Raw genomic sequence first — 16,614 nt, forward strand, 5'->3', positions numbered from 1 at the left:
CCCCATCCCTTGAGGTGTTCAGTGAATGACTGCAAACGACACTCAGTGCTCTGGTGTGTTGACAGTCACAGGAGTCATTGGAGTCGATGATCTTGTAGGTCTTTTCTAAACTAGGTTCTGCGATTCCATGATTCTACGCCAACCCTCTCTCACACCGCGCTGCGCAAAGCGCGATCGCACTCCCTCCTCCCACGCTTTAAGGTGAAAAACGCGCTTTTTGTTCCATCCCCTCACACCCCCCGTCACGAAATGGCGGCGGCGGGCAGGGCCGGCAGGGGGCGCTGCGGGCGCGGCCATGGCGGCTGCGCGGCGGCTGCTGAGGCGCCCGGCAGCCCCCGCGCGGCCCCGCCGCCATGGCCTTCACGTTCGCTGCCTTCTGCTACATGCTGGCGCTGCTGCTCACGGCCGCCCTCATCTTCTTCGCCATTTGGCATGTGAGTACGGGCACTGTGGAGGGAGGGGGCCGCCCGGGGAACGGCTCCGGAGAGCCTCCAGGGCGGTCCCGGACAGCCGCCGAGGGAGCGGGGGAACCGCATCCGGAACCGCCCTAGGAGCGGGAATCGGCCTCTCTGCGGATAAAATGGGTTTTTGTAGGGGCAGGGAGTGGCAGGACAAGGGGCAGTGGCTTCCCGCTGACAGAAGGCAGGGATAGATGGGATATTGGGAAGGAATTCTCTCTGAGGGTGGTAAAGCCATCCATAGGTTGCCCAGGGAATCTGTGGCTGCTCCTGGATCCCTGGCAGTGCCCAAGGCCAGGCTGGATGGGGCTGGGAGCAGCCTGGGATAGTGGAAGGTGTCCCTGCCCATGGTAGGGTTTGGAATTGGATAATCTTTCAAGTCCTTTCCAACAGAAACCATTCCATGATTCTGTGATTTGCTGGCACTGGGAGAGCAGCCAACAGGACCCTGCCTGAGATGGGCTGCTCTGAGGGAGGGTGTGATGCTTGGCAGGACATTTGTGGTGTAAAACTGCCTTTTGTACGTCATGCTGCATCTTTGTCTTTATGTCAAGAAAAAGACGAGTGTACATATTTTGGTTTTTTTTTTTTTTTAATGGGTGCACCTTTTGGAGGTATAACCTGCTCTGTGTGACCCTGCTTTGCAGGGAAGTTGGACTGGATGGTCTCCAGAGGTCCCTTCCAGTCCTGACAGTTCTGTGGTTCTGGGATGTATGTGGCCTCAGCATTTACTTTGACAATGAGGAAAAGTATCTGTTGGCTTTTATGCTTGCTCTTGCTTTTTCTGGATTAAGCAACCCCATGCCAGATCCCTGCTGGCCACCAAGAGAGTCCTGGGTGAGGCTGGGGTCTGCACAGCGATTGGGGTTGAAAACTGATAAAGGGGATGTAGGAAATTCATTGCAGGTGGGAAGAGAAAAAGCTGGAGAGTAGGCAGAGGCTTTTGAATATCTGATGAAACTGCTGCTTTCGTGTTTGTAAAACCTGTTCCACATCTGTCCCCACTGTGAGTTGATGTAGGCAGAACTTAGGTGAAATGTTGCTGAGAACAAAGGTAGCAGCTCTCTGCCAAAATGGCACTTTTAATGGAAAAAATACAAAATTGCTCCTGGGGAGATCAAAACGCTTTCATTTTTTTCTCTCCAGATTATAGCATTTGATGAACTGAAGACTGATTACAAGAACCCCATAGACCAGTGTAATACACTCAATCCTGTAAGTAGCACACCAAACATTTTGTTTTGCTAAATAAATACATGTAAAGTGCTTATTTTTGGTGTTATCTTGATGCAATCAGCCTGGGCAATAGAATTGCATCTGGGTTGAGAAGCCCTCGCTGTTGGTAGAAGTTCTAGGGAAATTCTTTGTCTGATTCTTTAGTTTCAAGTTGAATATTCTGACTGTTATTAATCTGATGGTGATCTTGTCAGCTGTCATACTAACATTCTTTCAATCTGCTTTCCACATTTTCGGCACAAAGACAGTTGAAAAGGTCAAAAAGATTAAAAGAGTCAAAATTGCATTAAAGGTGTGTACTGCTTTTCAGTTTCATGTTTTTGAACTTCCCTTTCATTTTGTTAGGAACATTTGTAATACTATTTAGCTGTTTTGTTTAGTCTGCCTGTTCATCTGCTCGTTATTCGTTCGTTGGGGTTGATAACAACCTCATAGATTTCCATATTTTGTGCCAAACCAATTCTGCTTGCTTACCCAGCAACTTGGGGAAAACTGTTACATGCCTGTTAGGTGTCAGAAAATAACTTCAGGCAGAAATAAACTGTGTTTTTTCAAGTCAGATTTACTGAATTCAGATTAGAGGAGAATACTTGGGGTTTTTTTTAGGCATTGACCAAGTCAGTTCTGATCTGTTTTTGAGGATTTGGGTGAGTGGAAGGTGATAGGTGCTATCCTCACTTCTCTGTTCTGTGTTCCAGGATCAGGGCTGTGTCCCAGTGTCCTCTCTCGGATGCAGCTCAGACACTCCTTGGCTTAGGAAAAGAATTTGAGGCAAACTATTTTGCCTGCATCTCTGACAGGCCAGCAGCATCAGGGAGGCTTGTTAAAGAACACAGAGGTTGATCCTGCAGCATTTTGTGCCTTTCTTATGGCTTTTCCTTTGTGTGTGCCCAGGCTGAGGGAGGATGCAGGGGCAGCACAGCAGTGTGGCCTGAACTGCAGCTTTACTGCGTTTTAAGTAAAATACACAACAAAAACCAAATTTGCTGTAACTGGGGGGGTGGGGGAGAGGGTGTTATGTGTACAGCACACAAATGAAAGTGAATATTTCAGTGTGAGGAGGGGAGGAGGAGAGGAGGTTTGCTGCTAGGAGAGCTGTGCATCTAACAGTTTCCCTTGCTTGGTCTGTTCCAGTCATCTCTGCTGCAGTGTGGGAGAGGCCAACTCTCATTACATTGATGCATTATGACCTTACTGCAACCTTTGTAGTGTAAAAATGTGCATGTTTAACTGAATATTAACCTTCTGCTGCCCCACGTGCATGGAGTGTCCTTTACGTGGCAGCTTTGCGACTGAAAGTCTGAAATAATCTCATATCTGCTGTTCTGTGGAAGCAGGCTGGTCCCCAGAAGTGAAGTTCAGGCTCTTGAGGGGATCTGGACAAACACACTGGTGTGTTGTTTTCCTGTACAAAGAACCAAAGATCTTGGTAGGAATTGAGGCACCTCAGTGGAAAGATTAGCCTAAAATAGTAACTCCTTAGTACACTGCTGATTCCTTCTCTTCCCTGCTCCTGTTATAGTCGTGTCTTTTCTCAGCAACCAGATCCATCCTCCCTCACTTCTGTGATAAATATGGTAGGATCTGATGTAATTCGTTTTTCTCTAAGACAGGCAGGGAGGATCAAGTGGGGCAGGGAAAGAGGCAGAGATCCTGGTGTGGGAGTAGGGTATAATAAACAAGAGAAAAGAAAAACGCATTTTGAGATGTGTAGGTAAATAAATACAGATTTTTTCAGGCCTGGTGAATCTGTCTGAGCAGGCTGCCAAATGCATCGTGTGTTGGACAGGGTGGTTCTGCTATAAATAATTGCCATGTGTAAATGGTAAGTATGCAAAGAAGGATCTGGATGAAAATATTTACTTGAAACATTTTGTGTACAACAGCTGAATTTTGGTGGTGTTGATGCAACTTTGCTTTGTTTGATAGTCTTCATTTAGAGAATTAGAATGTCATAGCAAAGTTGTTTGTAGGTAGCTTTTAGATTTCTAGGAAGAAATTCTGGAGTTTTAAAAGAAGAATAGCAGAGTGTGTTGTGTGTGTACATGCAGACACACGCAGACAATTTAAACCTGTGGGTAAAAATGGGGTATTTTCCATGAGGAGTTCTGTGGGGCCTGAGTTGGGAAGGTGAAAGTTTTACAGATCTGCTGCTTGTGCTCTGGAGCCAGGCTGGGAGAGCTGGGGGTGCTCCCCTGGAGAGGAGAAGGCTCCAGGGAGAGCTCAGAGCCCCTGGCAGGGCCTGAAGGGGCTCCAGGAGAGCTGGAGAGGGACTGGGGACAAGGCATGGAGGGACAGGACACAGGGAATGGCTCCCACTGCCAGAGGGCAGGGATGGATGGGAGATTGGGAAGGAATTCTTCATAATGAGAGTGAGGAGGCCCTGGCACGGGGTGCCCAGAGCAGCTGTGGCTGCCCCTGGATCTCTGGAAGTGTCCAAGGTCAGGTTGGACAGGGCTTGGAGCAGCCTGGGATAGCGGAAGGTGAGGAACTGGATGGGCTTTAAGGTCCCTCCCAACCCAAACCAGTCTGATTTGTGTGATTCCTTCTGAACCCGGTAATAAAACAGTACCCCAACACTCTGGGGTGACTTAACTCGTGTTGGGTGTGAGATTTCGCAGCTCTTTGCATGTGTTTACTCTCTGTACCTCTCCATGTTGTTCCTATTAACAACACTAATCTACGCAGCATTCCATGCTTCCTGTGATTCCATGGCACTGAGCTCTGTGGGCTTCTGCTGGAAGCATGATGCTGTACAGCATGCACAGTGGGAACCCGTGAGGGAGAACTGCCCGATTCCCCCAGGCTGCCTGCTCAGGGCAGCTCCTCTGTGCAGCTGTGTGTGCCACCACGTCACCGCCGGCTGGGTTGGGTAAAGCTCTGCCTGGGGCGTTACATTTTGGGAATAATTCAACTTTGGAAAGTTCTGGATCTGTGAAGACCAAAACAAAGCTGTAAAACAGGGAAGCACAAACATCTTTTTGCCTATAAACCTTTCTGCAGAGCATGTTTCCTACCGATATTTCTCTGTTGCATGAGCAGAAATATCTCAGTGACCTCTTGTGAGTGTCATGCATAAAGCGTGGAATCTGTTAATTTAATAGAAGCAATAAAAAATACTGATCTGACCATTCAATCTAATAAATTTTTCTCCTTGGTTCATGAACAGCATGTGAAAACAGCAAGGCACATAGTGCTGGCTGCTGCTTTCACGTTCCACAGTCTTGTTAGTGTTGGTTTTAAATAATATTTTTAAGCAATCGTGTGCCTCCAAAGTAGCTGAAATGCCACGTTTTGCTCTGTGCAATCAAAACTTCTAACTCACCTTTTTCTTTTCCAGCTTGTACTTCCAGAGTACCTCATCCATGCATTCTTCTGTGTCATGTTTCTCTGTGCAGCAGAGTGGCTCACGCTGGCTCTCAATATGCCCTTGTTGGCTTATCATATTTGGAGGTAATTTTGGCGAGTCTGTTGTGCTCAGTGGATTGTTACTCATTCTCCTGTTGCTGTCTTCTGTCCAGTGTTCTGTGTCTTGGGAAAGCCCAGATGCTTTCTGGGAAAGTTCAGGTCATGGCTGTACGATACAATAGGAACCATCACCTGGCTTTCTGGGGTGATTTTATTGTCTTGTGCTGTGTGAGGATTGTGTGTTGAAGTCGCTGCCGTGCCAGAGGTGCACTGAGACAATTCCCAGTGTGGAATGCCAGTCGAAGCAGCGATTCCAATCTCCTCTGCCATTCCTTGAGACATGGGAGTTGAATTGCTTCTCTGTAAAGGGAAGGCTCCTTGTCTCAGCTGTGGCATTCCCTGGTGGGTGGGGGCAGGACTCGGGTTTCCTGTGGCTGTCAGCCCACCCTGCCTGTGCCTCGTTCCAGGTACATGAGCAGACCCGTGATGAGCGGCCCGGGGCTCTACGATCCTACGACCATCATGAATGCAGATATTTTAGCCTATTGCCAGAAAGAAGGATGGTGCAAATTAGCATTCTACCTTCTATCTTTTTTTTACTACCTATATGGGTAAGTTTTCCTCTTCAGGCTGAAGCTTTGGCTGAGTGCAGAGAGAAATACTGGCCATAGGAATGTGATCCTTCTCGTGCTGGAAGGGAGCCTGTGGGAGCTGGGACTTTGGACAAGGGTGTGTAGTGATAGGATGTGTGGGAATGGCTTCCCACTGCCAGAGGGCAGGGTTAGATGGGATATTGGGAAGGAATTGTTCCCTGTGAGGGAGGACAGGTCCTGGCACAGGGTGCCCAGAGAAGCTGTGGCTGCCCCTGGATCCCTGGAAGTGTTCCAGGCCGGGTTGGAGGGGACTTGGAGCACCCTGGCCTAGCCAAAGGTCTCCAGCAGGGATTGGAGTGAGATGATTTGTAAAGTCCTTCCAACTCAAAACATGCTGGGAATCTGTATGATCATCTACAGTGCCAGCTTTCCTGAAAATAATCCACATTCACCCCTGATTCTGCTTTAAAACACAAATCCTAATTTGGTCAGAATTACTATTTTGAATCTCAGTTCCATGACTGTAGACTAAAAATCTCCAAACTTTTCTTCTGTTAAGCATAATACAATAAATCCCAGGGTATTTTAATTAAGAAGCTGAAACGTTGTTTTCAGAGGAAGGTGTTTGATGTAAATGTGATTTTGTTGAAGTCAAAAGTAGAAGTCATTTTGTCAAATATTCAGTCACAATCCACATATCTCACATGGACTTGTTCCTTATAATAGACCCTGTTAGAAATAAATGTGTAACACTAATCAAAATGATGCATCTTAATATTTTTTTTTCCTTCTGCAGCATGATTTATGTTCTGGTGAGCTCTTAAGAAGACATTCAGCAAGCTTTGTTCCAGTTAAGTGCATGCAAAAGCCACAAAAAACATGGATTCTTTACAACAAGAACCTCTGACCAAGATTAAATCCGGAACCTGATGTTGACAATTGAGTTAGAAAACAATGACTCCCCTATTTTTAAAATATTTCCACATTTTATACCTGTGGAAAGACTGTTTTCTTATATTTTACTGGGACGCTGAAATTAATGAATTATGTGTAAATTAATATAAAGATGACTGGGGTTTGAAAAGTTCTGACTTTGCACTCCATAAGGAACAGCCATAACCTTCAAGTAGGTGTTGGTTACTACTAGCCTTAGCACTCTAGGGATTTGCTGTAGGATGGGCTTTGTAGTGGCTCACTTGGACTTGTGTATCCCACTCTTTACTCTGAACCAGCCCTAGCTCCAAGTGCTTGGGAATGACTGGAATGCTGTATGTTTTGCCCATAGGTGATGTTGGTCTTAGGATATTAATTCATGGACACAAAAACAAAAATAGTTCTGTTTTGGTTTATTTTTTTATTATCTGGTTAATCTTCCCCTGTATGTGCATCCACAGGTCCAGAGCCTTCTGTATCTTCTCCAAACATTAACCCTGCTTTAATCTCGAGCCTTTGTCATTGTGATAGGAGATGAATTGTCCATGAAGGAATGAATTTAAATGTTTTTTTTTTTAATGTCTGTGCTGATTAACAAATGGACAAACCTCCAACGTTTATCAAGTCCAATGATAAAAGCACTCTTGGGTTTAAGAGTAGTAAATACTACAGACTCTTTCAAAGCAGAAGGTGAGATGGTGAAACTGCCCCGCTGTTCCTTAGTGCAATAAATGATAATAAAAAACAAATCTCAAATTCAGCAACATTTCTTTTTATGTGGTGCCTTTTGTTTTGTTTATAAATTCAACAGATCCTCACTGTGTTCATCAGTTGTTTTACAATTATTGCATTCCCTTTAAAAATAGAATACGGAATTTAATTACCTCTGGAAAAGGGAAGCTCTGATTTCCTGCTTTTTTCCCTGAAGTAAATAGCAGATGGGGCAGGGGAAGATGTTTCAGATAAATATTGCAATGTAAATTGTGACTGTGAACAGCTGCATAATTTACAAGTAATAATTAGGGATCTTTTTCATTTACCTGTGCTGGAGAACAATGCAGAGTTTCCCCGTTCTAGTAAAACTTTTTTTTTTTTTTGCATAAACTGTGTATTTGTTCACTGTGGGTCTCTTGGGTGTTAGGGGCAGTAAAAATTGAATGAATGGCTGCACTGGGTTCCACCAGAAATCCAGATATTCCAACACTGTGTTGGGCAGTGGCAATGGCTGAGGGAAGGAATATGAAACAGGGCAGGTGTTGAGTGTCTGCCTGGAGAGTGAGAAATTTGGAAATCTTTGTTACAGATGTCCTGAGTGGGCTTTGGCATTTTAAAAAGCTGAATGGCTTTTGTGCCATCAGTTCAGCTGCTTTTAGAGCACTTTTGTAGCCTGGCCTGGAAGATCACAGAATCCCAGAGCAGTTTGTGTTGGAAGGGACATTAAATTAAATCTCATCTCATTCCAGCCCTGCCATGGCAGGGACACCTTCCTCTATCCCGGGCTGCTCCAAGCCCTGTCCAACCTGGTTTTGGACACTCCAGGGATGGGGCAGCCACAGCTGCTCTGGGCAATCCTGACAGTGAGTTCTGCAATGGAGTTGCTGTGTGTAAAAAAAGGCATTTAACAGTTCTGCCAGACTTCACTTAGTGACCCTACACTCTTATTGTTTAGGACGTGGTGAAAATGTCCCCCCTTTCCCCTTACTTGTGCTGGGTGTGAATGAACACTTTACTCATGTCACCTGTCCAGGGGCTAAGTCTGTTTGGTCTCTGCTTGGAAGTCATTCCACAGGTTTGGGACTGTCATTTCTCCTCCACAACCTTCCCCTTTTTAGGCAATTATCACAAAGTTTGGGTTCCCAGGGGATGGAGAGTGGTAGTTTCTAGTTTTTATAAATATACTGGGGAGAGAGAATTAAGAAATAAGAGAATTCGGGCTGTGATAACTTAAAGTTCTCTTTCCTAAGTAATAATAGTCCTGACAGTTTATTGCTTTGTACATAAAATTGATTTTCTCACATTTCCTGTGCCCCTACTGCTCAAGCCTTCAGCATTCTGTAATTGTTTTTTTATCTCGTGCAACCATAATTTTTAGCTTTTCACTGAAGAATTTTTGAAAGGCTTTTTTGGAAACTCATGAATATTGTTCCTGTTGGATCATTTTTATTTTTCTGCTGCTTGGCTCTTCCAAAGATGTAAGAGATGACTTCAGCCTGTGGAAGCAAAGCTCATTAAACCTTTCTTATGTTTGTATATTTATTAATCCATTATGGAAACAAGACTGGCTGCTTGTAGCCCCTGGCTCTCCTCAACCTTCTAAACAAATCTCTTGTTCCCTTGGCATTTGGGCTGGTTTGAGCCAAATTCCACACTGGAATAAACAATGCAGGCCTGAGTGAGCCCAAGTGACAGCTGCTCCTGCAGCCCCTCCAGCTGCAAAGGCCCAGCACAATTTACCCAAGTGTTTGCACTGTCCTGCTGCTGAGCAGCTTTAGCTGGACCTGGGGTGCAGATGAGTATTCCCAGCTGCCAGGGGTGTGGATAACACCATCCCTGTCCAGCAACATCAGCCTCCTTTCCCAGGAATGTTGGAGGAGCTCTTGTGTGATGCCTTCCTGGAGTATCAGGCCTTTGGTATTCAAAATGTGGACCTGATCATTGTTTTTAGAGTTCTAGGAGGCAAAATGATTATGGAGAAGATAAAGAACATTTCTCTCGCCCTCATCAAGCTTCCTGCTGAGTCATGTGATAAATATTTAATATCTGGAAACCATTAGATGCAAGGATTAAGTACTGAAGCACATATGGGTCAGGGTATTTGCTGTAAACTATTCTATGCTGTGGAAAGTGGAAAAGTTCCTGTTGTTTGCTGTAAGAGTAGGGAGGGGAATGGCAGTAAACACTAGTCAATCTGCAAAATCACATTTGTGCTCAAAGTTCAAATGTTAAAAGATAAATTCTGAAGTTCACAAAGCAGACACTTCTTCAACTCCAGCCCCCTGGTGTGTGGAGTCTCGTCCCTACTTTTGACTTGAGATGGTCCTCAACTTCATCAAAATCCTGAACTTTAGCAAAAGCCAGGAGCTGTTTCATCTTGCTTTGAATGGATATAGTGAAACAGGAGGGCTGGGGACTGCTGGAGGACTGTTCCTGTGAGATCCTGCCAGCCCACAGCTGATTGTTTGTTTGCTCTCAGTGCTGGCAGCAGGCAGAAGGGCTGTGCCAGCTCACCCACGCAGCTGCTGCAGCGTCTTCCTGCCACTGTCACCTCCAACCCCCCTGCTGCCTTTGTCACAGATTTGTGGTGCGACACCTCCTGCTTTTGGAATGAGGAGACTCCTTCCCAAATACCCCTCAACACATCGAGCAGAACCGTGACACTTTAGAACGAGTTGTTACGAGCTCCTAAGGGTGAGTGCTCCAGCTTGACTTGACTTTGCTTTACAGCAGAGCTGATGGTGTGAGGGTGTTTTTAAACAGCTCCACAGATGCAATTTCTATCCAGCTCCATTCTCCCAGCAGAACAGCAACGGACACAAACACACTTGTACACGTATTTTTCAGGCAGTGAGTATTAAAGTCACTAAAGAGGGGAAGGTGCCACATGTTCTCTAGGATTTCCTTCCCCACCCCAATACTTTACACATGGATTTGGAAGGCAGCAGCTGTGTCACACAGGCAGTAGCAATGAGGAAAGGTCAGGAGAGAGGTGTCTTGTCCAGGAGTTTTCCCGGGCACAGATGCCCGGGATCAGCTACCGCGATGCCGATCTCAGCACCGGCTCCTTTGTTGCCAGGTGTGCAGCCAGGTTCTCCCGGAAGTCATGGAGGAAGTTGTACTGCTGGAAATGCACAGCCAGGTCTGCAGTGAGTGCTCTGTGCTTTAAGAGGCACCACCTGTGTCAAAAAGCTGTTTGATACCCCTGGATGAAAACTGCACCCTCTGGTACATTTGTTCTCTGTGTGTTTACTCCGCATCCTCTGGGATTTTTCACTGTCAGACACAGATTCCATGGATGTTGACTTGGATCCTGTGGTTCCCCATAATGGCCACAGGTGATGCATTACCCCAAAGTAATGCAAAACGTGGTCCTCAGAGGTGGGAGTTGTCAGAATTCAAAGCTGCTTTATTTTGAATCATGGAATAATTTAGGTTGGAAATTCTCTCTAAGGTCTTTGAGTCCAACCATTCCCCCAGCACTCTAAGGCCACCACTACCCCACGTCCCTAAGTGCATCCACATGGCTTTTAAATCTCTCCAGGGATGGGGACTCCACTACTGCCATGGGCAGCTGTGCCAGGGCTGGACAACCCTTTCAGTGAAGAAATTTTCTCTATTATCCAACTTAAACCTTTTCTGGCACAACTTGAGGCCTTTTCCTCTTGTCCAGTCACCAGTTTCCTGGGAGAAGCTGTTTCTTGAAAGCAGGAAACAGCTCAAACCCCAGGGAGCAGGTGTTAGAAACACAGAGGTATCTCTGGGAAGTGAAGGAGGGGACTGGCTGAGCTCTCACTGGTTTTTGGACCTGTGTGTTACCTGCTGCAGCCCCATTACCTTGATAGTCTGGATGGCCCCTGATCCTCTCAGGTTCCTGAGGCTCTCTATCACCTGCTGAGGTGCTAGGGTGTCCGAAAGCTGGAGCAGGAGACATGCAGCCACTGCAGGGGAAAGTGTTTACACCTGAATGCTGCTGGGCACCTCTGACTGCACACAGCCACTGATTTGTCCCATGAAAACCATCCTGGCAAACCTATCCAGGTCCCAGAGCTCTTGGATCTCTTGCAGAATCCTATTTCTGGGCACTGGCCCATCTGCCCGCTGCTCCTGCCTAAGCCTATGGGCTTTGGCAAAAGGTGAAAACCCTCCTGCTATTTTCCCCCTGCCTTCCCAGCAGCATCTGGCATGCAATTCCTAGGCTCTTCAGGAATGAGTGCCAGTACACCCAGTGAATTCCCCTTTGTGTCTTCTGGCCTTATCATCACCCCTTCCTCTGGGAACACACAGTAACTAACGCTCCTGAAAGCTGTAAGGGGCAGCACCGGGATGAATCAGGTGCAGAGGAATTGGTTCATGTCCTTTCTATTAACCAGGCTGCTCCTGGGAGTGGCAGTTTGGATTGCATCCACAGAGAAGCAATTTGGCTCTGTGGGATGGGGTCTGCTCCCACAGCAGAATTTGGCTCTGTGGCTTTGTGGGATGGGGTCTGCTCCCACAGCAGAACTTGGCTCTGTGGCTTTGTGGGATGGGGTCTGCTCCCACAGCAGAATTTGGCTCTGTGGCTTTGTGGGATGGGTTAGTCAGGCATGGAGACAAATACTCACCAAGACATGAGCGTCCAAGGCCACCATAACAGCTGGGAGAAAAGAAAACATCTGGTTGTAATGAGCTGTGGCAAACTGCAGCACCCAGGGCCCCCAACACACAAATAGATGGACACAGTGCTTGCCTTAATATAATCAAGAGGAGCAGTGGTAAAAAAAAAAGTCAGAACAAGAATTTCTACATATTTTCTATGGTGTTCTGTTTCTATATGAGGGATATAGCTTATTTATTCTCCAGACCTTCTGTATCTTTCCATGGAAACTTCAATTTTAAAGTTCCCCTTCATTCCTGCTAACAGTCCCAAAGGCAAAGGAGGGCAGGAAGCAGTAGGAGGATGGACAATTACAAATTTCTTTAAATCCTATTCCAGATGAAGGGTTTGAGGACAGTTGTGAGGAGAAGAGCAGGGTTCTGTGTCAGCAGAAACACCAAGGACTCAGTGGATGTCTGTACAGGAAGGTGTCAGTGGGATCTTTCAGGGAACATGGAATTTGGAAAGCTCTTCCCCTCTCTTCTGAGCTCAGCTAAATAAACTCCTTTAAACCTGTTCATGGAAATCAGGAGTGAATGTTGCACTGCTGGAACCCACTGAGTCCCTGATAAACAGTCCAGGGATGTGTTATAGACTCATAGAGTGGTTTGGGTTGGAAGGGACCTCAGAGTCACTTCATTCCACCCCCTGCCATGAGCAGGGATACCTTCCACTGGATCAGGCTGTTCCAAGCCCCATCCCTGGCCTGGAACACTTCCAGGGATGGGGCAGTCACAGCCTCTGACAAAGAAGTGTTTTAGCTCCCAACTCATTCTGTACACCTGATATCCAGGTAGGCTGGATATCAAAACACACTTTAAAACTCCTGCTGGACACAGCAAGGGGAAATGGGACATTCTAATCTTGAAAAGGGATATTCTCATCTTCTGAAAGGAAGAATTCTCTCCAAATAGCTGCAGGAGGAGGAACAAGCAGACTTCACAGCATGAACTAACCCTAAAGAGTGCAACTGCCTTCTCACACCATCCTATTTCCCCTGCTCATACAGCTGGAAAGAAGCTGGCATCCTTTACAGGAACATGGGGTGATGGGGAGGCAGCCTGAACCTACTGTATCATTGTTTTCTGCTTATTTTCCAGGCAGGTTCTGAGCTCTTCCAGGATCTTGCAGCAGGTGGCAATGTCAGGAGCATTCCCATCAGGAATGGGGTGGTGGTGCACACAAATCCCGTGCTGTTGGTAGGTGTCCATCAGGTTTGGTACTCGGTATTTTGAGAGCTCTCCTCTGGTGCAAAGCACAAAGACATCCTGGATCCCACAGCTCTTCAGTTCTCCTGCCAACAGATTAAGACACTTGCAGATAAAGCAAAGCCTATCAAGCTTAAGGATAAACAGATAAGCACCTTGGCCCTTGTTTAATCTTTGGGGCTAAGACAATAGGGGTGAGCAGTTTTGGTTGGAGCACTCTTTCTTCCACTGAGTCTCTCCCACATTTCCCTTCAGGTAATCCAGGAGAGGAATTTTCTCAGTTCAGAGGGAATCCTGAGAGAAGTCTCACTGGAGAACACAGCAGCACTCAGGACAGCCTGCTATCCACTTAAGTATGTTTCTATCCCACCTCCAGTTAAAATCACAGAATCCCAGGATGGTTTGGGTTGGAAGGGACCTTAAAACCCATCTCATTCCACCCCTTCCACCATCCCAGGCTGCTCCAAGCCCCATCCAAGCTGGCCTTGGAAACTCCAGGGATCCAGGGGCAGCCACAGCTTCTCTGTGCCAGGGCCTCCCCACCCTGACAGGCAGGAGCTGCTTCCTAAGCCTGTCTTACCCAGACACTGGGGATTTGCTATCTGTCTCTGCTCTTTAGTGCTTACAGATGAATACTCAGCACAAATCTTTACATAATTCCCTCCTTTCTATCCCAATTTCACTTTTCTCTGGGAAAAAGGAAGACTACAAGCTTGTAATTCATCTTGATGCCAGCTGCTCTGAAGATGCCTCAAGGGTACTGTGCAGCTCCTGCCTGGAGATGTTTCCTGTCAGGAAATATCCTGACTATTTATTCCATAGTCACAGAATATTCATGGAATTGCCCTTGGCACAAAGAACACTCACCTATATCTTTCTGAAGATTTCTTCTGATATCCTTAAACCTGCAACCTGAAACAAGTTATGAACACCAATCACCACTCAGGTAAGTGACATTTATGGGATGGCAGCTGCAGCAGAACAGAGCACAGGCAGCCTCCCCCCAAAACCAAAGCAAGGAACAAAGCTGTGCCTGAGTAAAACACAGTTCTTGTTTTTGCAAGTAGATCCCTGGTGCAGAAGACAGTTTAAACACCATTATCTGCTTAAAACTCTAATGTAATAGGATTAACTAAAGAAATCTGCCCAAGGTTTTAAAGTGCTCTGTGTTTTCCAGATGAAAAGTTTTGGATATTTTAAATCAAGATACAGCATAAAATCCCCCCCCCCCCCAAACACAAAAATTCATCCAACAAATAAAAGGGGTGAATAAAGATCACTTAAGAGTTGAGTGGAGATTCACCATGGCTGCAGTTTTGATAGTTAAAAATGCAGACAAAGTTTATATGTTTACTTTTTTGACTTTAAAAAACGTGATCTTGCATTAAGATATTCTCTAGATTAGCTTTGGTGTTTCCAAAACACTTATTCCAGGGGTAGGTTACAAAAGAAGTCACCCACAACACAGAAATTTGGGGTACAAGGTATTACCCCTCTTCAGCTCTCAAATATGCCTGCAAATTTCAGTGAATGCTTCTTACCTGGAAGGGAACATAATCCCAGGAACTCTGAAGAGTAGAGAGGAGACAAAGACAACCTATTAGAAAATAAAAAGTAAAATAAATAAAAACCAGAAGGGAAGATTTCAATTATTTAAATATATAAATGTCTTTGGAGGGGGTGTCAAGAGGATGGAGCCAGAACTTTTCACCAGTGTCTGGTGGGACAACGAGGACCAACAGGCACAAAATGAAACGTGGGAAGTGAATATGAGGAAAAATGTTACTTTGAGGGTGACAAAAGGTTTGGGTTGGAGGGAACCTTAAAGATCATCTTGTTCCAATCCCCTGCCATGGGCAGGGACAATTTCCACCAACCCAGGCTGCTCCAAGCCCCGTCCAGCCTGACCTGGAACACTTCCAGGGATCCAGGGGCAGCCCCAGCTGCTCTGGGCACCCTGTGCCAGGGCATCACCACCCTGTGAGTAAAGAAAAGAGGCCTGGAACGGGCTGCCTAGGGAAGTTGTGGACTCTCCTTCCCTGGAAACATTTAAAACCCACCTGGGTGCGATCCTTGGCTCCTGCTGTGGGTGATCCTGCCTGGTCTCCAGCGGCCCCTTCCAACCCACCCACAGCCACTGACACCAGCAGCACCGGCCACCCCCAGCCCGGAAGGACTCCAGAGCCCGGCTCGGGTTTTCCTTGCGGAGAGAAACCCCTCTTGTTTCTCAGGACAGCGATTTAATCCTATTTCATTATAGGGATTTCATACAATTCCCTCAGAGCAAGGACCCCGCGGGCGTCGCCTCACCAGGAGATGTGGAGCGGGCTCGGGTCCTCTTCGGCGGCCTCATCGTCTGAGGAGGCGAAGCCGTCGGCTGGCGCCGCAGCGGGCTGCGGGGAGAGCGGGGGGCTCATCGTGGGGCCGGGACCCTCGGCAGTACCAGGATCCCGATCCCGATCCCGATCCCGATCCCGATCCCGATCCCGATCCCGATCCCTCAGCGGTTTCACCATGGCGCCGCTCCCCGCCGCCGCCCGTTCAAATTGGCCCCGCCCACCGGCCCGTCGCCCAATGGGAAGCTGCGGCTCAGCGGGTGAGTGGAAAGCCGAGCAGGTCTTTCCCCCGTCTTCATGAGAGGAGTGCTCTGATTGGTGAACAGCGAGGAGGGCGGTCTTTAATATGCAAATAGACGCTGTGATCTCTGCGCTGATTGGGTGAGGCGGCGAGGCGGGAAGGGGCGGTCTCGAGCGCTGGGGGCGGGGCTCCGTGAGGGCTCCGAGCTCCGTGAGGGCTCGAGGGAGGGGCGTGGGCGGACCCCCCGCCCCTAATTCCATTTTAAATCCCTCTCGGGGTGTGTTCGTCATTCACTGTCCTATTCCTGGTAGTCCCCGTGGCTCTTAAGAGTGATAGGGTAAGGGGGAATGAAATCACAAAGATAAATGGCAGGGTTAGATGGGATATTGGCGAGAAAACTCTTCCTTGTGAGGGTGGTGAGGCCTTGGCACAGGTTCCCCAGAGAATCTGTGGCTGCCCCATCCCTGGCAATGTTCTAAGATCGGCTTGGAGCAACCTGGTCTAGTGGAAGGTGCCTGCTGATGGCAGAGGGTGGAGCTAGATGGGCTTTAAATTCCCTTTCAACCCAAAACATTCCCTGATTCCATGATAAAAAATGGAGATGGATGTGAGCCTTCACTCACAGGATATGCAAGAGCAGGAATGATCTTGAGCAGGTGCCTTGTGGGGGTTTTGGGTGGTCAATTCCATGTGCAGAGACCACAGGACTTTTTAACAGTAGAAAATGAGCCATTTCTGCTCTTTTAAGCCATGAACTTGAAGTCAAATATTCTTGTCATGGTACTGCTTTAATCGTGCTGTAAAAATAGGTTTTTGATGCTCTTGCACGGTGTTTTTATCTGAACATGAAG

The 16,614-nt window shown here is 47.0% G+C and overlaps 2 protein-coding genes across 2 annotated transcripts; one reads left to right on the top strand and one right to left on the bottom strand.

The window, feature by feature from the left end:
* The first annotated feature begins 286 nt into the window (after positions 1–286).
* Positions 287–7,388, top strand: CNIH1 (cornichon family AMPA receptor auxiliary protein 1). The gene is made up of 5 exons (XM_041413523.1): positions 287–434; positions 1,605–1,673; positions 5,035–5,147; positions 5,570–5,713; positions 6,492–7,388. The coding sequence occupies exons 1-5, from the start codon at positions 354–356 to the stop codon at positions 6,517–6,519; spliced, it is 435 nt and encodes a 144-aa protein (XP_041269457.1). The 5' UTR covers positions 287–353; the 3' UTR covers positions 6,520–7,388.
* Positions 7,389–10,379: 2,991 nt separating this feature from the next.
* CDKN3 (cyclin dependent kinase inhibitor 3) lies at positions 10,380–15,603 on the bottom strand. Its single transcript, XM_041413536.1, has 7 exons — positions 15,497–15,603; positions 14,728–14,783; positions 14,054–14,098; positions 13,050–13,272; positions 11,947–11,978; positions 11,180–11,283; positions 10,380–10,466 (listed from the first exon to the last, which is right to left on the bottom strand). Exons 1-7 carry the CDS (start codon positions 15,601–15,603, stop codon positions 10,380–10,382), a joined length of 654 nt encoding a protein of 217 aa, XP_041269470.1.
* Between the last annotated feature and the right edge of the window lie 1,011 nt (positions 15,604–16,614).

Source organism: Onychostruthus taczanowskii, unplaced genomic scaffold (assembly GCF_017590055.1).
Source record: "Onychostruthus taczanowskii isolate IOZ18803 unplaced genomic scaffold, ASM1759005v1 scaffold103, whole genome shotgun sequence".
Classification (NCBI taxonomy): Eukaryota; Metazoa; Chordata; class Aves; order Passeriformes; family Passeridae; genus Onychostruthus; species Onychostruthus taczanowskii.

Excerpts from the sequence above, each read along its gene's own strand:
- CDKN3 (XM_041413536.1), bottom strand. The coding sequence starts at position 15,603 with ATGAGCCCCCCGCTCTCCCCGCAGCCCGCTGCGGCGCCAGCCGACGGC. Across the intron at positions 13,273-14,053 it reads AAATCTTCAGAAAGATATAG|GAGAACTGAAGAGCTGTGGG; the intron begins GTGAGTGTTCTT and ends ATCTGTTGGCAG. Across the intron at positions 11,284-11,946 it reads CCTTGGACGCTCATGTCTTG|TGGCTGCATGTCTCCTGCTC; the intron begins GTGAGTATTTGT and ends TTTCCCCTGCAG.
- CNIH1 (XM_041413523.1), top strand. The coding sequence starts at position 354 with ATGGCCTTCACGTTCGCTGCCTTCTGCTACATGCTGGCGCTGCTGCTC. Across the intron at positions 5,148-5,569 it reads TTGGCTTATCATATTTGGAG|GTACATGAGCAGACCCGTGA; the intron begins GTAATTTTGGCG and ends GCCTCGTTCCAG. Across the intron at positions 5,714-6,491 it reads TTTTTTTACTACCTATATGG|CATGATTTATGTTCTGGTGA; the intron begins GTAAGTTTTCCT and ends TTCCTTCTGCAG.